We start from the raw sequence: 19464 nt of genomic DNA, 5'->3' as shown, positions 1-19464 counted from the left end.
ATGCTGACTGAGGTATATGTACCTCAGTATAGTGACAGGAGAAATTTTAATTTGTTGTTGAAATTTATTTAAATTATGGCACTTTCAAAATGTTAGGATTTTGTGGAAGGAGATACCCATTACAGAGGTCTTTTACAAAACCAGGAATCAAGAGCAAACAGACTGCAGTTCAGAAGTCTGCTTTTTAATTTTTACTTGCTGTAAATGACTGTAAAAAACATGAAGTTTCAAAACACTTTTCTGATCATACAGTTAGCTTAAAAACCTAAGTAAAGCATTAGATTAAGAAATTAATGTTGTTATGGTGTAAATTTTACATACTAAGTGAAGATTGTACCTATATTAAATTAAGAATAATGGTAAATGTGTGTGTCTCACAGTTTTTATTGAAAATCTTAAAATTTGTGCTTTACAAGATGGAATACAGTGACAGAGTCTTGCATTTTATTTTTTCCTATTGTTTTCCTATGGTTGATTGGAATTTCAATATGTATGTATTTTTCAGTGGTACGATCTGTTCAAGAACTTCATTAAAGAAAAATGACTCTGCAAATGATGGTTTTTGTTATATTCACATGTTTATCAGTTGAGATGAAAATAAATGGTAAAGTTACAGGCTTCATCAGGATCATATACAGTTGATATGCTATCCAAGTACTGCTCTTTAAAATGTAAAAACTACAGGAATCACCTACATGAAGGACTGTAGCATAGACAGTACTCTGGCAAACTCTGTGTAAATGAGCAAAGATTATTGGTGAAATATCTGTATGGGAACCTATTTCTTTGTCAGGCAGAGGGAAAACTCCCAGTGTTGTATTAACTGCACTTTGAAATTTTGTTTTCAGTCCTATTTACTGAGAATCTTAAAGTGGAATTAGCTGTGGTGTTGTGCTAGCAGAGTATTTGTCCCCCAGGGTGAAGAGCATCCTTTGGGTTTAGAGATTCAAAAGTCAAATAAATTTCATAGTAACCTTATTCATTTGGAATAATTGGGCATTTTTTTCAATGCAGTAGCAAGGAAAAATTCATGGCATGTGATCTAAAACTACAGAGTTCTTTTTTTCCATTGGCTTTGTTGGGACCTTGAGCCCAAACCATTGTCACTAGAGTGACTTGATCGGCTGTGGTGTGTGTTTGTGGTGTGTATTGGTCACTGCCCATACTGCTTCAGTTGCAGAAAAGAAAAAGGTGCTTTTGAATCAAATTGAAAAAGGATACACAAATTTTAAGCATTGTTACTTTTGTCTTAAGTCATAATCACCCTCTGAAATCTAGAAAATGGAAACTTTTTAAAGCACAGGATGTCTTTTAGGGGGCAGTTTAGCTGATATCAGAAAGCTGATAGTAGAGATGTCTTTCCATCTCCCATATTAGATATTATAACATCAACTCACACAGTGTATTGCTATCGCTGAGGACTGTAAGTTATATTTTGGATTGAAATAACCACACCAAACAGCTGATGTATACCAGGAGACCTTGGGATTGATTTCCAGAGTATATCATGCTGGAGGTAAAGTAGCACAATGGGAGCTACCTGAGACTGCGCAATGCCAACAACTTGCTCGAAGTTTCTTTGAACTCTTAGTTCTCTTACTAAATTAAAGTGACAGCAGTTGGATGTTGTCTTCTCTCACAAGTCTGAGCATGTGGCCTCAACAAATGCTGTAAGGCTTGTCAACCTCTTGGCCATTCTGTCACACCCTTTCCTGTTAATGAAAAGTTTAGCAAGAGTCATTCTTATCTGAGGCATCCCATAACATAAAAAGGTTTTTTGTTTCTTTCTGGTGGAAAAAAATTATCAGAAATAGTAATGAGTTTCAGAAAAATCACAGACCCATGATATTGTAGTATTAGAAGCATTTTGTGGTTGCTTGATAGTTCAAACAACTAGAATAAAGTGGTTTAGGAAGCATGACACAATATTGATTACTAAGGCAAATACTACCAAAAGTCCTGCCCTCAAGTAATGAAATTTGCTTCACTTCTTCCAATGTTTTCCTCTGGATTTAATTTTTTGCACTTCAGCTTCACTATGTGTCTTTCAAAGTTAATTAATTTTCTTTCATGCCAATGCTCTGCCAGCCCAGAGGATCTTCCTCACTGTTTCTCCTTCATTCAAAGCTCAACCAGACACAATTCAATTAATTGCTCCCAGAAGGATACATGTGCACGCCAATACCAGCAAACTGCTTTTTAAGGTTCTCATTCATCTTTGTCAGTGGGGGTCTGTTTCAGCATACAATAAAACCAAAGGTAGGGCATCCATTAATCTTGGTGGAAGGTGGGTTCCCACGTACAGACAAGCATGTTCAAGTAACTCATTGCCCTCTATAACTGCATGACTAGTTGGGCCTGCTTTATTAAGGATCATAATTCCACTTGAGAGATAAAAGATAGGTATTTTTATGAGCTATTGTTGAATTCTATCCATAAAATTTTCCCAGCAGTACTCTTAATAAGTTGAATTACTGGTGTTCTCGTGAATGGAATTGTTTTCTAAGTCATTGTCTAAAAGACACATTTTAAAAACGGATATGGAGATAAGCACCTACCATAAGTATTTTTACAGGGATGACATTTTGCAGAGGAACAATTGTTTTTAAACATGAGGAGTGAATAAGGAGTTAGTGTTTATTATTTGATTACTATATACCTTGTACACTTGACCATAAACCAGGACACTACTGTGTCCTGTCCTAGAGAGCTTGCTGTCTATTTGTAAGCTAGACAACAGATGTAGAGTGAGGTGAACATGAGAAACAATAAGGCAATAATGATCAGTAAAATTGTATTTACTCTTTATGATAAAGTATCTGTCCATTGTGTGGTTCGTTGTGGGGGTAGTTTCCTTTGACGACAAAAAAGAAAAATTCCTTTGCCTCCAGTGTTTACTAAATTCAGACCCAGAGATTTCAAAGTTCAGCATCCAAAAATTATCATTCCTTTCAGGGAAGTTGATCCTGAGAGACCTGAAGAGAAAAGTTCAAAGATTGCCAGTGAGATTCTTTGAAAAAAATCTGTGTACCACTAGTGACTGTTCAGTTTGCTCAGTGCACCAGGAGGCTAGTGGAGAAAGATCACTTACCATACACTCTGAGTGCTAGGTCAAGGTCCCTGCTTTGCATTTCACTGTTCATAAGTTCAGCAAACATATCACCAGGATGAATCTATTCTTTACTCTGTTAAGAATAATAAAAAAAGGGCTCAACCATCTCTCCCAGGTAAAATGAAAATCTTGCCTTTTTTGACGCAACTTTAGTGAGACTGCCATTTGCTAGTCTTCTGGCAGAAGGAGACTGCCAACCTTAAAACAATTCTGATTTGTCCTTGCCACTTTCTCTATTGTACATGTGTTTGATAGAACCTCTAAATAATTTTCATGGTGGCAATAAATTTTTATATTGATCTCTGGGGAATTCTGTAAAGGTTGGAGGTGAAGTTCTAGGCCTATTCAGAGCTATTTCAGCTTATCATGTTTCACCCAAAGTGATGGGAGTTGTTCTGAATTATGTTGTCTGTATACAGCCATGTTGTCATTACAGTGCAATTTTTGACATCACGTTCTGATGTTCAGGAATACAATTAATTTGAATTGTCCTTTTAGTCCCCCAAATCTTGGATCGAAGAGGTCTTCAGTAAAAGAGAATGTGCACACATCATTCCCAGCTCAAAAGATCCGCACAGGTAAAACTATGAATTTTACTTCCTTTCTGTTACATTTAGAAAGAATCAAAGTAATTTTTTTACGGGCATTGTGGATTTGGATGATGGCTTTCAGTGTCCTAGTTGGTGATTGCTGGTCTATGTGTTTTCATGGACCCCATCACCAGTACATTTTAAATCAGGCTGTTCGTTTGAATTAGAAATTGGCTACAGTTAACCTTCATAGGCTTCTTAGATTTGTTGCTCTCAGTCCAGGAACCAAAACTGATATGGTATCCAGTTGGGTGATTGAGTTGCATGGACATACTGCTGTACTGTTTTCTGCCTTCCTCAGAATAATCCCTCTGCTGATCAATCTTCTGAGACAGAAGTTTCTGCTCAGACTGCTATAGAGTATGAAAAGAGTAAGAAACATAACAAATCCTCAACCTGTATTTTAGGACGTGAGAAAGCAAACATAACTTGCCATTCCAGGTGGTGTATCTAGTGGATGCTGTTACGTAAATAAACTTGCTGAAAATGTCTTTTGAGGATCTAGAATTGTGATTTTGATCATATGGTTTGGAGTACATGGTTGATGTAGCATAGATAAGACAGATAACTCATCTATGAAATGAGGATTTGGCATACAGTCTGAGATGTGAAATGCCAAACAAATCGCTAAAGTTATCCAGTACATCTTCCAGGGGTTAGTGCAGAACATGACAGCCTGTAATGCTGTTGATAAGAGTTCTTTCCACACTTGAATTGATCCTTTAAGAATACCATTACAAGTGTCCTTTTTTATGCAAGCATGTATTAATTATCCACCTTTTATCACAGGTGTTCTGCAAGATGCCAGGTGTGCCAGAATTTAATCAGGTAAGAGTACATAAGTATATATCTATGATTTTTATGATGACCCAGTAATAGGCACTCCTAGTCAAGGAAATAATAACAAGAGAAATATTCTTCCTCTTATATGGTCAGAGCAGCATTTCTAGGGGTGTGCTGGAGAATGTTTAGCATAAATATAAGTAGAATAAATTGTGTGATAGCCCTTGAATTATTTGAAATAGAAAATTTTATCCAAATACTTTGTGTGGATGAGTTTGTCCTAATCTCCTGAAGAATGAAAGGCAGAAATGCTTCTTTCAATGAGACAAAGCCAGCTGTATCTGGTTATATGAAGGAGCATGAGACAAAAGCAATAGAGAACAGTAAGAATTATGGAAAGAAGAAGAAGAAAATGAAGGGAGAAGAAATGGCAAAATATAAACATCCCTGATAAAAGGTTTTCTGAAGATTTTTCAACTTCTCTGCAGTAAGCATTCTGAGTTCCTGCTTTTGAGAAAGCAAGCAACAAAAATAGCATCACTTTGGTGCTTTCAAGTAGTTTGTGATTTTTTTCAAAAAATTTGTATTTTGTGGCTTGTATTAAGTCATTGCTTTCAATCCAACATTTTTCACTCAGCTGGTGTTACAAAGATGTTTTGGTACTGTATATTTATGATAAGAAATTATCAACAGTTTGAACACAAATTTTGAGTTTTCCTTGACATTTGTTTTGTATGCCTTCAATCTTTGAAGGCTGAAGCAACAGAAAACAATGAGTTTCCAATAACTGATGAGTAGCAAGCTGGAGCCAAGTAGTCCTGTCAGCTGTATGAGCAGGATTATCTGACTTTTTATTATGCTTCACATTTTATTTTGCTTCTAAGATTTATGTGTCATGTCTTCAAAAATTAAATAAATTACTCCTTAAAATCAGATCATAGTAAAGGGCTGATATGCAGAATGGTGCTGGCCTTGGAAGGCAAATGATTTGCATGGAATCTGTTTAGAAAGTTTCAGCTCCTTTTAGGAGAATGGTCTCATGTATATTTTGCTGAGCAGAAGAATAGAGATTCAAAGATTTTTTGCAGGTTTTCCAAAAGTAGAAATGCAGGGGGGATTCTAATGCTTCCTGCTAACCTGCAAATACCCAGCTGGGTTTCTAAACTAAAATAACGTGTCCTTCAAAATATAATAGTTAATTCTATCTAAATCAAAACTAAAGCAGTTCTGTAATCCTCACCCTATGCCCCTGCAGAGTGACCACACTGTTAATTGGTCTGGGAAGTTCATTAGTACAGAAATTACCCCGAGGAGGTGGAAAACCAAACTAAGATTACCTTTCACCAAATCAGCCTCCTAATCAAACACAGTTTAACTGCATGAAAGTGAATATTACAGTGGGAGAGGAAGAGAAACAGGAAATGTGTACCCCAGTGGATGGGTTTGATTTTTATTTTCCTCTTTCTCTGTCAAGACATCCTGTACCTTTTTTGTTTTTTATCTTATAGTTGTTTCCTTCACTTTTTCCTGAGCATTTCATGCTGTTTAAATCTGATTTGTCAGTCTGTGTGTGCAGAATGTCTGTGGATGTCTGATGTTAATTTCAGTCGGCCATTATCTTGCAAGTACATTTTCCCAAAAGAATTTTTCTGTTTGAACAAGGTGAAATAATTTTCACATGATTGTTTTGACTGGTTATACTGTATTTATTAGATCAGCAATGAAACAGGTTTTGGACCTCCTGAGATCTGTAGTTTTCCACAACAGTCCAAAAATCATGTGAATGTACTTGATGCCTACTATAATTTGTTCTGATATTGTAGGCAAATGAAATCTGTTAATGATTTCTTACTTGCAGAGAACTTCCAGGATTTGCAAACAGTTTATGAATGGGTTATGCAACTATTTGCTAATTCTAAGTAGAATGACTCCATTTAGTAGTTGATAATCAAATTTGAGTAATTTATTGGCACCTTTGTCCATGCTCCCCTGGTGTGCTGAAATGGCCTCGATCTACTCTTCTGTGCAGTACTCACAGAAACATCCCAGCCAGCAGTTAGATTGATCTCACTATATGAATATTTAGAACTGTTGTGCCAAATTTCTGCATCCTTATACATCTGAGATGCTCTCACATTTTTGCTATATATCTGACCTTTAAGGCATAATTTTTGGACATAGCTTCTAAATTGCTGCCTGCTAGGGCACTGGATATTGCAGTCTGACTACTGCAGTTACCTCAGTGTTGATCCTCTGGGTTTCTTCTTGTTGCTCAAAGTGTGATTTTCCTAATAGCCTGCTTTTGTGCTACTGACAATGCCCCACCCTCTCCAGGAACATGTTCTTCAGTCCCAGCCCCTGCCTACAGCATACTCAGCCAGGGGCTCAGATGAGGATGCTCAGGGTTTCACCCAGTTGTTGTGTGAAACCCCAAGGATGGACAGAGTGCACCTTCCCCAAGGCAGGGCTTCATGTTCCTTCCATCCCCTCCTCCCCATTACTGGTAGAGAGGCTGAACAGGACAGGCCCTGTACAGACCCTGAGGGACCCTGGTTGATACTGGCCCACTACCCAACCAAGTCCTCACCTGTCAGCATGTCATCCCCCCGGGACTGTAATGTCACAGACCGACTACTAGAGCCTGGCTAGAGTGGAGGTAAGGCGATATCTGTTCCACTGTTCTCATCTCAACAATTATTTGCAGAAGGCAGTGGGTGGGTCAGTCACCCTGGGTAAATCCTTGCTTACTGCTTCCTGTCATTGCTCCCTCATGTGCCCAGATGTGGGCTCCAGGAGGTCTCATTTCTTGATTTTTCTTGGAACTGATGGCCTGTGGTTCCCCAGGATGGCTTTTGTCCTTTTTTGAAGGCAGGTGTGACATTTGCCTTTCTCCATTTATTGGGGACCTCCCTCATATCCACAGCCTTGGAGATCTGATGGAAACTGGCTGTACAGGGACATCAGCCACCTACCTCAGCACCTTGGGTTGCAGCTTGACAGATGCCAGGGACATGTGTGGGAGTCAAGTGCTCCTCTCTTCTGACTCAACTATTATCTCAGGCTGTAGTGCCACTCCTCCTTGTGCCCTTTCGCTGTACACGCAGCAGAAAACATCACCAAAAAAACCCACTAACAGCTGTACTATAATGTTTTGCTATGGCTTCCTCAACCTTCCTGAGAGCCTCTTAGTCTTGGCTTTGGATCTTCCAGGTATGTCAGTGTTACAGTTTCAAACTTTTTTTAAGTGAATTTTCCGAAGCATGGTTGGGCATGGGGAGAGCAAGACTCTGCTCGGAGGAGATAGGCATCAAAGCTTCATTGTTTTCTAACTCGGATTCTAATGGCCCTCTTACTGAAAAGCTAATAGCTTTCTCTGCAAAGGTGGGACTATTTTATTTCTTCTGCCCCCTACGCAGTAGGGAAAGGTCGAGTTTCCCTGTGTAACCTCGGCTGGGCTACCAGCTCAAAGGGAAGAGTCTAGGGGGACAGGGGGATATCGCGCCAAGGGAGGCGACAGTTACTTCTTAGCCTGCTTTTGTTGTGCTGCTGGGCCCTGAGGAGGAGTGCCCTGACTGCTCATCCCTGTCGGAGCAGGCCCTATCCCTTTCCAGTCGCCACTCCCGCTGCTGCTGAGAAGAGCCCCGGAGAGTCCCCACCGCTGCCGGCCGGGGAGTTCCCTTTGAGTGGGGCTGTGAACCCCTACACAGCTCCTGGCTGGGGGAAATTCTTCCTGCGTAAGGTGAGCCCCCGCCATGGACCGTCCGGAGCGATGCACCCGCCCCAGCCCAGGCCAGCGCCGGTGCTGCACACCAGGGCCTCCTCCTGCTCCTCCTGTTCCCTCCCCGCCACCCAGCGGGGCACAGACACCAGCCCGTGGTCACCACCCCACTGTCGCCTCCCCGAGCCCAGCAGCGGCCCCTGCTGTTTGTGGTTAGAACAGCGCCGAAAGGCCAAACACTTAATTGTTTTACAGTTTCGGTTACAGTGTTGTTGCTCGCTCTGCTTTTGTTATACATATTACCTAGTAAAAGACTGTTATTTCCTTTTCCACACTTCCCCCCCCCCCCCCAAAGCTTCTCAATTTTCAAAGTTGTAATGACTTGAAGGGAGGAGTTTCCTTCTTTTTCTTTTCCTATCTCAGGAAAGTTTCCGTCCTCCTTGGCAAACATTTTGTCTTGTTTATCTGAGACAGTCAGGGATCTTTAACATCTGGTCCCTTCCTGCTAGATGACTAGAGAGACCAAGCATGCCTGATTGGAGCAAAGCATGAGCTATTGGGGAAATACCAACTGTTACTGAATCACACAGAGTCACAACATGGTTTGGATTGGAAGGGACCTTTGAAGACTATCTAGTCCAACCCCCCCAAAATTGTTATCAGTGTTCCTCAGGTAGAGAACAAATTCTATATCCGACAAAATGAATTTTTGATTTAATTCAATGTCATTTTGCCATTGTTGAGTTAAACACAGTTAATTTTTATTATATTCCACGTGCAAAAACGGCAATATCCTCTTTGTAGAAAAGCTGTTTGGACCATTCAGGTGAAGACTCTAGAGCTGTATGCAAGTGAGTTTGATATAAAATAATTTTTGTATTTTTAATGTGAGGTGTTGCTGTGGACGGCTGATTGGAGAACACCCAGGAATAGACTACAACTGGCCTGTTTATAGGGCTGGTTCACAGAGGAATAGTGGAGAATGGTCTGTGCAAAAACATACAAAGATGAGCCCAACAGATGCATTTGGTACAATCAATTTTCAGGACGGAGATCACACTTACCATGCCAAGGTAATAGACACTGTATTTATATGTCCAACTTATTTTTATAATTTCAGCGTAAGAAAGGCAAAAAGTGGTTTTGCATGAATATCAGAGTGATTGTCTTAAAAGGGTAGGGGACTCTGAAAGTAAGTCAGGTTAAAGTCTGTGTATGATATTTTTGCATTTGGCTTCATGTTAACGTGGTTAAGGATAAACTGTCTTGTCTGTATTGCTCAGAGATGTATTTTTGTGCTACCAATTTTAGTGGTATTATGACACTTCTAATCCTTCACAAAATCTGCAGGACATAAATGCTGAGAACTTTGTAATGTGTTGCAGTTTCTTAGAGTATTTAAAATATGTTTATTTAACCCCTTATTATTCTTTCCAGTACATTAGACTCTCCTATGATAGCAATTCAGATCAGCTGTTGCACCTGATGGTTAAAGAATGGCAGATGGAGTTGCCAAAGCTTGTGATCTCTGTTTATGGAGGCATTCAAAATTTCGAGCTTCCCTCAAAGGTCAAGCAGGTTTTCAGCAGAGGTTTGGTGAAGGCTGCTGAGGTTACAGGAGCATGGATAATTACAGAAGGCATCAACAGCGGTAGTGTAATTTTTTTTCTTTGTTTCAGTCTGCCTTTGGTGTTTTCTTCCTGCATAAGAGCATATACATTTAGGTCAAATACAGTGAAATTGTTTGAAACTTACTGATATGGTAATACAAAAGAAAACTTTTTTTTTTTTTTTTAAGGAAAAATGCATAATTCAAAGAATGACATCATGTTACTTTTATTGTGTTTTATATTTAAGAAAATTTGAATTAGGACAATCCATTAATTAGCCATTAGTATCTGAAACTCCATTTAGAGTACTTTGAAAAACTCAGGGGTCAGAAACTGAAAGAGTTTTACTTCTTTAGCTAGTGAGCTTACAGGAGAACTGCCCTGTGTGTTTATGCACCGTGAAGTTTTATGCATGTTGAAAGCACCATTAGCAACATACAACAGTATTATTAATTAGGAATATGTGCTGAGTTTGGAGAATTGGTGAGCCTTATGATTCCTGAAGTGTACATCAAAGACACAAGTTCTGTGGGATGTTTTTGTTAAAACATAACCATAGAATAAATTAAGTGACAGGAAACCTTTTCTTGATGTCCTGGACTAGATCTCTGAATATAGAAGAAAAAATACGATTTCATTATCTGTTTAGGAGTGTCCAGGCATGTGGGGGATGCACTGAAAGGCCGTACCTCACCACACCTGAGAAAGATCTGTGCTATTGGGATTCCTTCATGGGGTGTCATTGAGAACCAGAGGGATCTTATCGGAAAAGATGTGAGTTGGACACATTTTAATAATAAAAGCCTTCATATTCATGGGATCTTATAGATTTGTCACATGCTTGATTTACTTCTTGGTCCATTTCACTGTGTTGATACATTTTCTCAGTAACAGAGGCTTAGATTTTACTCAGCAGTGTAAAATCAGCAGCCGATTTTGCTCAGCTATTTATTCTGTGTTGTGTTGAGGCACTGTATTTTGCTTTTCATATATAAATAGTTTTAGAATATTTCTCTTCTTACAGGAAGTTGCCATTCTTTTTTCAAATTTTATAATTAATTAGGCAACTCTTTTGTGGTTGCAAATTATGTAGTTCTGTATTAAAATTCGGGTACGCTATTAATATATATGATTTTTATTCACAAACTATGGCCACTGTGAGGGTACAATCTACTTAACTGTCTAAAAGCACTTGAGAAGTAAGGAGAAATCATTCCTGATAAATGTTAGCTCATGTGTTTTTAAAGGGAATACAACCGAGGGAAACTATACCATTGTTTTTCATTTATTGCAAGGAAAGTCAGGCAAGGATTAGATTGAAATCCTTAGACTGTAATCTAAGTATTGCACGCTTAATCAGAAATGTTTTCTGTGCTGTGGTTTTGTTGCTGTTAAGAATGAAATGCTAAGGATCAAATGCAAAAAGCTTGGTGGAGGATTTCAGACGATCACAATATGATGAATACATATACATGAGGCAACATAAATGGTGGTGTTTTCTTTGTTTCCTTAAGGGTCTTTTTATTTTGGTTTTCCCAGGTGGTTTGCCTCTACCAGACTCTTGGTAACCCACTCAGCAAGCTAAGTACACTCAACAGCATGCATTCATGTTTCCTAATGGCAGATGATGGCACTGTAGGCAAGTATGGTAATGAGATGATACTCAGGAGGAATTTGGAGAAGTACATATCACTTCAAAAAATACATACGAGTGAGTACTGCTGTGGTCATCTTTATGACAGAAAAACCTATCGTAAAAGTTGCAGAGGTACTTGTCATTTCCTGTCACATGTTGTACATCTTGATTTGCCTTAGATTTCACTGAGGTCAAATGTTATTAGTTGCATGCGTCTTGAACTCTGAATATCAGAAAAATGAAAAGGACAGCATTTTATATACATAAAACATTATGCATTTGGATGAACTCACATACTGGTCTCTTAGTTGCAGAGACATCTAAATGACTCAGATTATTGAGTGTTTGCTCACATTGCAGTTTTCTGTGGTCTCTATCAGAACCAGATGTTTTCCCAGCATTTTGCTAGGTGTAAAAGTTGTTACATTCAAATCCCTTTTCCTCTGTTCACTACTTTTGTCCTCATCATCTTCTCTATTGCAAGCCTGTGACCTCCTCAGCTACAGGAATAGAGACTGGTTGCAAAAGTAATACCTTTAGCCGATGTCTGACAGATTACATAACTTCCACTCTTTGCATGTAACTGAGTTATGGTATAGAAATCGCTAATGAAGTATTTATTACATAGACAAATATTTCCTTTTATGCACTAGATTGTACAAATTATGATGTCACTCTTACCTAGTCATTTGAATAATTTGAATCATTAGCAGTTATGATGTTGAACCCTTGCTTCTTTTATGTGCTTACATTGTAAAATTTACAAACTTAGAAACTAACTCAATTTTTAATATGTTCATATATAGAGCTGCTTTTATTTTTTCCTTGCCTTGAGTGTTTACAAGTTAGGCTTTCTGTAGTATTTTCATTTCTATTGCATTGTATTTGAAATTTATTTCTGTTTTTTAAAAAACCCACCCTGGTGCTGCAGAACTTGAGAGAGTCTCTGAAGAAATGCATGATTACTTTTATGTGTATGTAGGTAACCAAATGGATATTGAACACATTTCAAACATCCTTGCATGTGACATCTATCATAAAGGACAGAGGGATGTTTGGAAGGATATTTTTTATTTCCAGTGCTAGGACCACTTACAGTTTATTCAGGAGTTTTCCATGGTCTTTTTGATCTGGTTGCAGAAGCTCTGTGAAAGTCTTGAAAAGTGTATGTCAAATTAGAGGTGGCGAAGGCATGATTTCATCTTCACTGAACCACATATGAGACTTCTTCATGAGTATTTATTTCCCAGATGTGTTGATTTTTTTATGTGTGACTGAGATCTGTTTATGACTGGTTAGGTGTGTTTTGAAACAGGAATGAGCCAAGGTGTACCCATAGTTGGGTTGGTGGTGGAAGGAGGTCCCAGTGTGATCCTAATGGTGTGGGAGTACGTGAGGGCCACCCCAGCTGTCCCTGTCATGGTCTATGAGGGCACTGGCAGAGCTGCAGATATCCTGGCATTTACCCACAAACACACAGGTGATACAGGGTGAGTAGTGGCATAATGCTCCTCCTCCTTGGTCTATCATATTGGCAGGGACCTGAAAACACCTATCTCAAAACCTCATATATATTATGAGATCATTTCTAATGCTTCCAAGGGTGGCCCCACTACGGCCTTTTGCTAGCTTTAATTTCTCTTGAGAGTGGAGTTTGTTCCTTCCCTGCCTCAAACTAGTGCTGAAATAATTATTCTGCCAAATTTACTGAGGCTTTTTTGGAGATGGAAACCTGCATGTAGCTATTTTGAGTTATTATAAAATTTCTCACCTTTGTGAGAGACATTGTTGGATGACTCCAGAGTGTTTGCTTGTGTTTTGACTCAATTGTTTCTCCTGCTATTAATACTCTGTATAAGGGTTTGGATTTGGTTGCATAAAGCTTCTGAGACTAGAGCTGGGGTTAGTTGCTATAGGAACTTCAAACTGCAGCAGGAAGAGGACTAAGTTTCCTTGTCTTTGGCTTTGGTTTACTCAGTGATAACTCAGATTTGTCACTCTGGTCTAGCTTTGTCACTTCCAGTGCAGTGACTAACTCTTTGTCACTGCCAGTGCAGTTTCAGCTGCAGGCGCCGTTGAACCTACCTTGATAAAAATTTTTTGTCCAAACTGGAAATAAGTAATTATTTGTAAAGCCAATTAATATTATTTGTGAAAGTTTTTCAAAGTCAGAGAGCTTTTTAGATAAAAAAAATCAAGAGGTGGTCTGGATTCCTTATGACTTTGCTTTGTTGTGCTGAAAGAAGGCAGAATTAAGTCAACAGAGAAGTAGAAAAAGACAAGATTTCCCATAATGTCTCTGCTTAGTACAAGTTTCATCTTTTCTGAAGTGACATTTGGGCAGGTAAGAAGTAGCTAAAACATAACTGTTCTTGCTTGTATGTCTGTTTTCCAGGGACCTGTGCCCTCAAGTGAAGAAAGAGGTCTTAGTGATGATTCAAAACACATTTAGTTTGGAACAGAAACAGTCCAGTCATCTATTTCACATTTTGATGGAATGCATGGAACACAGAGAGTCCGTGAGTGGGGCTCACGCCCTGAATTTAGGATGTCTTAATTTGCTGTTACCCTTTTTGCTCCTTCTGTGGTGGGTTGGCACAGACATGGGTGTGATCTGTAATATAAAGATAACACAAAGGTGTGTGTGCCAATTTCTATATTGAGTAGCTCTACAAAGCCCATTTAGTTGATGTCTCAAGTTTCAGTGGTTCTTTATGAAATGACAGCCTTTCTGATTTTAGTAAAAGGCCACACATCTTTGTTTTCACTGGAAAGATCAAGTAGTTCCTACTTTTTCCTTCTCTCGTAGAGTCTTTAGAAAGGTTTCCTTCCATTCTTGTACTTAAAACAGAGTTTTGCTAGAACTTGTAATGAAATGTACTCTTGAGATTTGCTGGAATGTTTAGCAGCTCCAGTGCTCATTTGCAAGGAGAATCACAGAACCACAGAATGGTTTGGATTGGAAGTGACCTTAAAGACTGTGTAGTTTCAACACCCCTGCCGTGGGCATGGACACAAGATAAGGTTGTTCAAAGCCCCATCCAACCTGGCCTTGAGCACTTCCAGGGATGGGACATCCACAGCTTCTCTGGGCAAACCGTTCCAGTGCTTCACCCCTCTCACAATAAATAATTTATTACAAACATCTAATTTAGATCTACCCTCTATAAGTTTAAAACTGTTACCCCTTGTCCTATCCTTACACTTCCTGATAAAGAATTCTTCCCCATCTTTCCTGTAGACCCTCTTTAGGTAGTGGAAGACTGCTACAAGGTCTCCCTTGAGATTTCTCTTGTCTAGGCTAAACAATCCAAAAGGAGAGGTGCTCTAGTCATCATCTTTGTGGCTCTCCTCTGGACATGCTTGAGCAGGCCCACATCTTTCTTATGTTGGTGACCCCAGAGCTGGACATAGCACTCCAGGTGGGGTCTCACCAGAGCAGAGTAGAGGGGAAGAATCACAGAATCACTTAGGTTAGAAAAGATCTCTGAGATCATCGAGTCCAATTTTTGACTGAACACCATGATATCAACTAGATCAAGTATCACATCTAGTCTTCGTCTTTTCTTAAGCACCTCCAGGGATAGTGACTCCAACACCTCTCTTGGCAATAGTTTCCAATGTTTAATCACCCTTTTTGTGAAGAATTTCCTCCAATGTCCAACCTGAACTCCCCTGGCACAGCTTGAGACTGTGTCCCTTTGTCCTGTGCAGCAGAAGAGGCCAGCTGACTACAACCTCTTTTCAGGTAGTTGTATTGAGTGATAAGGTCACACATGAGCCTCCTCTCCTCCAGGCTAAAAACCCCCTACTCTCTCAACTGTTTATCATAGGACTTACTCTCTAGACTCTTAATCAGCTTCATTGTCCATCTCTGGACTCACTTCAGCATCTCAATGTCTTTTTTGAAGTGAGTGACCCACAACTGGACACAGGGCTTGAGGTGCAGCCTCACCAGTGTGGATTACAGGGGAACAATCACTTTTCTAGTCCTGCTGGCCACACTATTTCTGATACATTTCAGGATACCAATTGGCCTTTTTGGCCACCTGGGCACACACTGGCTCTTGTTCAGCCTGGTGCCAGCCAACATCCCCGGCTCCTTTTCAGTTGGGCCACTTTCCTACTCTGCCCCCAACCTGTAACACTGCATGGAGTTATTGTGGCCAAAGTGTAGGACCTGGCACTTGGTCTTATTGAACCTCTTGGTCTCGGCCCATTTATTCATCCTGTCCAGATCCTTCTGCAGAGCTTTTGTGTCCTCCTGCAGATTGACACTCCCACCCAACTTGGTGTTGTCTGCAAATTTACTAAAATTTTACTAAATTTACTAAAATTACTAATATTACTAAATTAACTTACAATTGATCCTCTCATCCAGATCATCAGTAAGGATATTGGACATGACTGGGCCAAATACTGAGCACTGGGGAACACCATTAGTGACCAGAAATCCCCTCCCTTGACCCACTGGCCATGCTGCTTTTGATGCAGCCAAAGATATGGTTGGCTTTCTAGGCTGCCAGTGCACATTACAGTTCATGTTGATCCTTTTTCACACCAAAGTACCCAAGTCTTTCTTTCCAGGGCTGCTCTCAATCCATTCTCTTCCCAGTCCATATTTGTGACCCAGGTACAGGTCCTGGCACTTGTTGAACTTCATGAGGTCTGCACAGGCCCACCTCTCAAGCCTGTCAAGGTTGCTCTGGATGGCATCTCTTCCTTTTAGGGTGTCAACAGCACTCAGCTTGGTGTCATCCACAAACTTACTGAGTGTGCATTCGATCCCAGTGTCCACATCCCCAACAAATGTCTTAAATAATACTGGTTCCAGCGCCAACCAGTGAGGGACACTTCTTGTCACTGGTCTCCACTTGGACACTAAGCCATTGACTGTGACTCTTCTGAGAGCCACCATCCAGCCAATTCCTTATCCATGAGGTGGTCCACAAATTAAATCTGTGTTGGCCCAGTTTAGAGACAAGGATATTGTGCAGGACATTATCAAATGCTTTGCACAAGTCCAAGTAGATGACATCAGTTGCTTGGTTTTGCCCTGGCTCAATTTACTTTTATACCCCCACATACAATTACTATTAGTTGAGAGAAGGTTTATGCAGACAAAAAGAGACTGAATTAAAAAAAAAGTATGAGTATTTATTATTAACAAACTAAAACTAAAGAATTATATTTACAACAATTCTACTTAAGTAAAAGGTATTATGTATTTACAGAAGATACTTCTCCCCCCACCTCCCTTTATATCAGTCCAAGGAGGAGAAGCAGTCCTTTTCTGTTCTCAGAATTCCAGCTCTCTCTCTCTCTCTCTAGTAACTCTGCAGCACTTTCGTCGCAGTTGGAACTTCTTTATCTCTCTCTTATTCTGTGTTGGCCTCCAGGGCTGGGCTTACCCCCCTCCTGGGTTAAAACCGAAGGCTGAGGGTTACCCAGGTCCTGAAGGGTCTCCTTCCATAGACTTGCAAGGGGACACTTGCTTACTATGGATCTTCTTCCACAGGGTTACAGGGGATAATGGTTTAAGAGTTCACCCCTGTTTCCCTATGGAGGTCCCTCCCCATGGGAGAACAGTCCTTGATTGACTTCTCGGCATGGGTCCAGTCTGGATCCCTTACTCGGATCCCAATATCCCACCTGAGCCATTTTCTGCTCCAGCGTAGGTTCTCTCTAGCACCAGCAGCACGGATCCCACACATGGATCCCAACATCCCTACCTGAACCGTTTTGTGTTCCAGCGTAGGTTCTAATACCCGTCAGGGTCATAAATCTTCAACAGCAGCAGCATGGATCTCTCACTGAGATCCCAAGCTTATCTGAGCCGTCTCGCTCCAGCATAAGCATCGATCCCTTCGAGGGTCACAAAGTCTTTAACAGGACTCTGCCTCATCTGAGCCGCTTTTACTCCAGCATAAGGCTTTCTCTCTGTTAAAGTCACAAATCTCTGGTGCATCCACAAGCTCCTCTGTGAGCCGCATGGGGGGTCTCTTCACCCCAACAAACTTCTACAGGTGGCAGGGTTTTATTTTTCAGTCTTTACCCTGCTGAAGGGAGGGAGAGCGAAAAGGAGAAAAAAAAGCAGCTCTCCCCCCTTCGAACTTTTCTTCTCTCTCCTGCGACTGCAGCTTTGACCTTGAAAGTCTTGTTATCTCATGGCTGGAATTCTTCTGCAGCGGTTTCTCGTCTAAGCAGTTCGTCTTTTAAACCTTTTTTTTCTTCACTCTCTCACAAGAGAGAAGGGAGGCTTCAGTGCTGCACCTGCCCCCCCCCGGCCCAAGCCGGGGAGGAGGGGGCCTTGGCCCTCCTCGGGCCCACCGCGTCTCTCCTACATGGCTGCTGCTCCTAATTTCAACTGCGCCACCAACCTTCTCTTCCGTTTTCTTAAAGATGTAATTAGCAAAGGCGTCACTGAACTTTTTGATTGGTTTTTTGTCCGGAAATCACCTGGACAAAACCATCCTCAGCCCCAGGGATGGGCTGGTGGGCAAAACCACGACTTCCCTTATCCATCAGTGCTGTAACCTTGCAATAGAAGGCCATCAGATTTGTTGGGCATGATTTACCCTTAATGAAGCCATGTTGACTGTCACCAATCACCTCCTTATTTTCCATGTGCCTTAGTATAGTTTCCAGGAGGATATACTCCATGATCTTGCCAGGCAAGACGTGAGACTGACTGGTCTATAGTTTCCCAAGTTTTTCTTTTTAGCCTTTTTAAAAATGCTAGTTATATTTCCCCTTTTCCAGTTACTGGTAAATTCACCAGCCTACCACATCTTTTCAAATGTGGTGGAGTACCAAGTATTTAATGTAGGAGTAATTATAATTGTAGGAAGTATCACTAAAATGGAAATTACCCAATACATTTTTAGTATTTTTTGTTTCACTTTGAGTGTTTTCTAGTTGAAAACTGAGCGGATGTCAAACATTTTACATTTCTATATTTCTCAGCTTTAAAGGCTAATCAAAAAGTAGACTCATGCAGACTCATGCAGTAGGTTGATTCCAGTTTGCCTGGGATGCTATTGCATTAAAAACCAAAATGGTGCATTTTCTGTCTGAAACAAAGGAAAATTATGTTTGGACCTTTGCCATTGTTTGTGTTGAAATATGTATAATTTAATCTACCACAGCCCATACCAAGAAGAAATAACTGCAGACTTCTCTGCCTCACCTCAAATAGTATAATTCTACAATTCTAACAGATAACCATATTTGATGCGGAGTCTGAAGATGAGCAGGACATTGATTTGGCAATTCTGACTGCACTCTTGAAAGGTATTGAAAAATATGACTTTTTTTCATCTGATATAGAGTCTCATTGACTTGCCTGTTCAAAGCAAAGGAGTAACATCAATATGTGATTGTTTCCTAGGTACAAATATGTCTACTTCAGATCAGCTAGATTTAACATTGGCCTGGAACCAGCTAGATATTGCCAAGAAACATGTACTCGTTTATGGACAACACTGGAAGGTACAATTACCTTTTATTTTTCACATTGTCTTTACACTTGATTATGATGACTAATTTTTCATGGTTTGCATTTGTCAAGCTTTAATTAAGAAATGGTTTGATGGTTGGAATCAGTCTCCTGTAATCTGCTGTGATTTTGGAGGAGCATTATCTTTAAAACTGTGAAGAACTGCAGAGTGCATCAGATCTCATTTTTTTTTCCAGAGAAGAGTTGACAATTATCGGTTGTCAGGGATATTTTGTTGTAGCCCAAAATATTCTTTTCTCCAAAGATGTAAGGTCCGAAGGAATGTTGCATCTATTTTCCTAGCTCTAGACAGAAATACAGAAATCACAGTGTAAATCACCAGGTTAAAAAAAAAAAAAAAAGTTAAAATTAACTGTGGTGACATGCCATTATTTTAGGTATTATTTCTTAGGAATACCCACAATGAATGCAAGCCATGATTTAGACCTACATTAACTATATCTGTATGAAAGAACATACACTAGCAATTAAATCAGTCCCATTAATTGTGGTTTCC

The 19464-nt window shown here is 40.0% G+C and overlaps 1 protein-coding gene across 1 annotated transcript in view; it reads left to right on the top strand.

Moving 5' to 3' along the window:
- TRPM6 (transient receptor potential cation channel subfamily M member 6) overlaps positions 1–19464 on the top strand; it is a 78873-nt gene that overhangs the window by 9325 nt on the left and 50084 nt on the right. Inside the window, exons 3-12 of the mRNA XM_050329055.1 lie at positions 3611–3690; positions 4492–4530; positions 9096–9276; positions 9641–9854; positions 10463–10587; positions 11353–11524; positions 12765–12939; positions 13845–13968; positions 18670–18742; positions 18840–18940. Coding sequence (XP_050185012.1) covers positions 3611–3690; positions 4492–4530; positions 9096–9276; positions 9641–9854; positions 10463–10587; positions 11353–11524; positions 12765–12939; positions 13845–13968; positions 18670–18742; positions 18840–18940 — 1284 coding nt within the window. The remainder of the gene's footprint in view (positions 1–3610; positions 3691–4491; positions 4531–9095; positions 9277–9640; positions 9855–10462; positions 10588–11352; positions 11525–12764; positions 12940–13844; positions 13969–18669; positions 18743–18839; positions 18941–19464) is intronic.

The sequence above is a fragment of the Myiozetetes cayanensis genome, unplaced genomic scaffold (genome assembly GCF_022539395.1).
Source record: "Myiozetetes cayanensis isolate MyiCay16 unplaced genomic scaffold, myiCay2020 scf4, whole genome shotgun sequence".
Taxonomy (NCBI): domain Eukaryota; kingdom Metazoa; phylum Chordata; class Aves; order Passeriformes; family Tyrannidae; genus Myiozetetes; species Myiozetetes cayanensis.
This window is presented reverse-complemented; position numbering and strand designations above follow the sequence as displayed.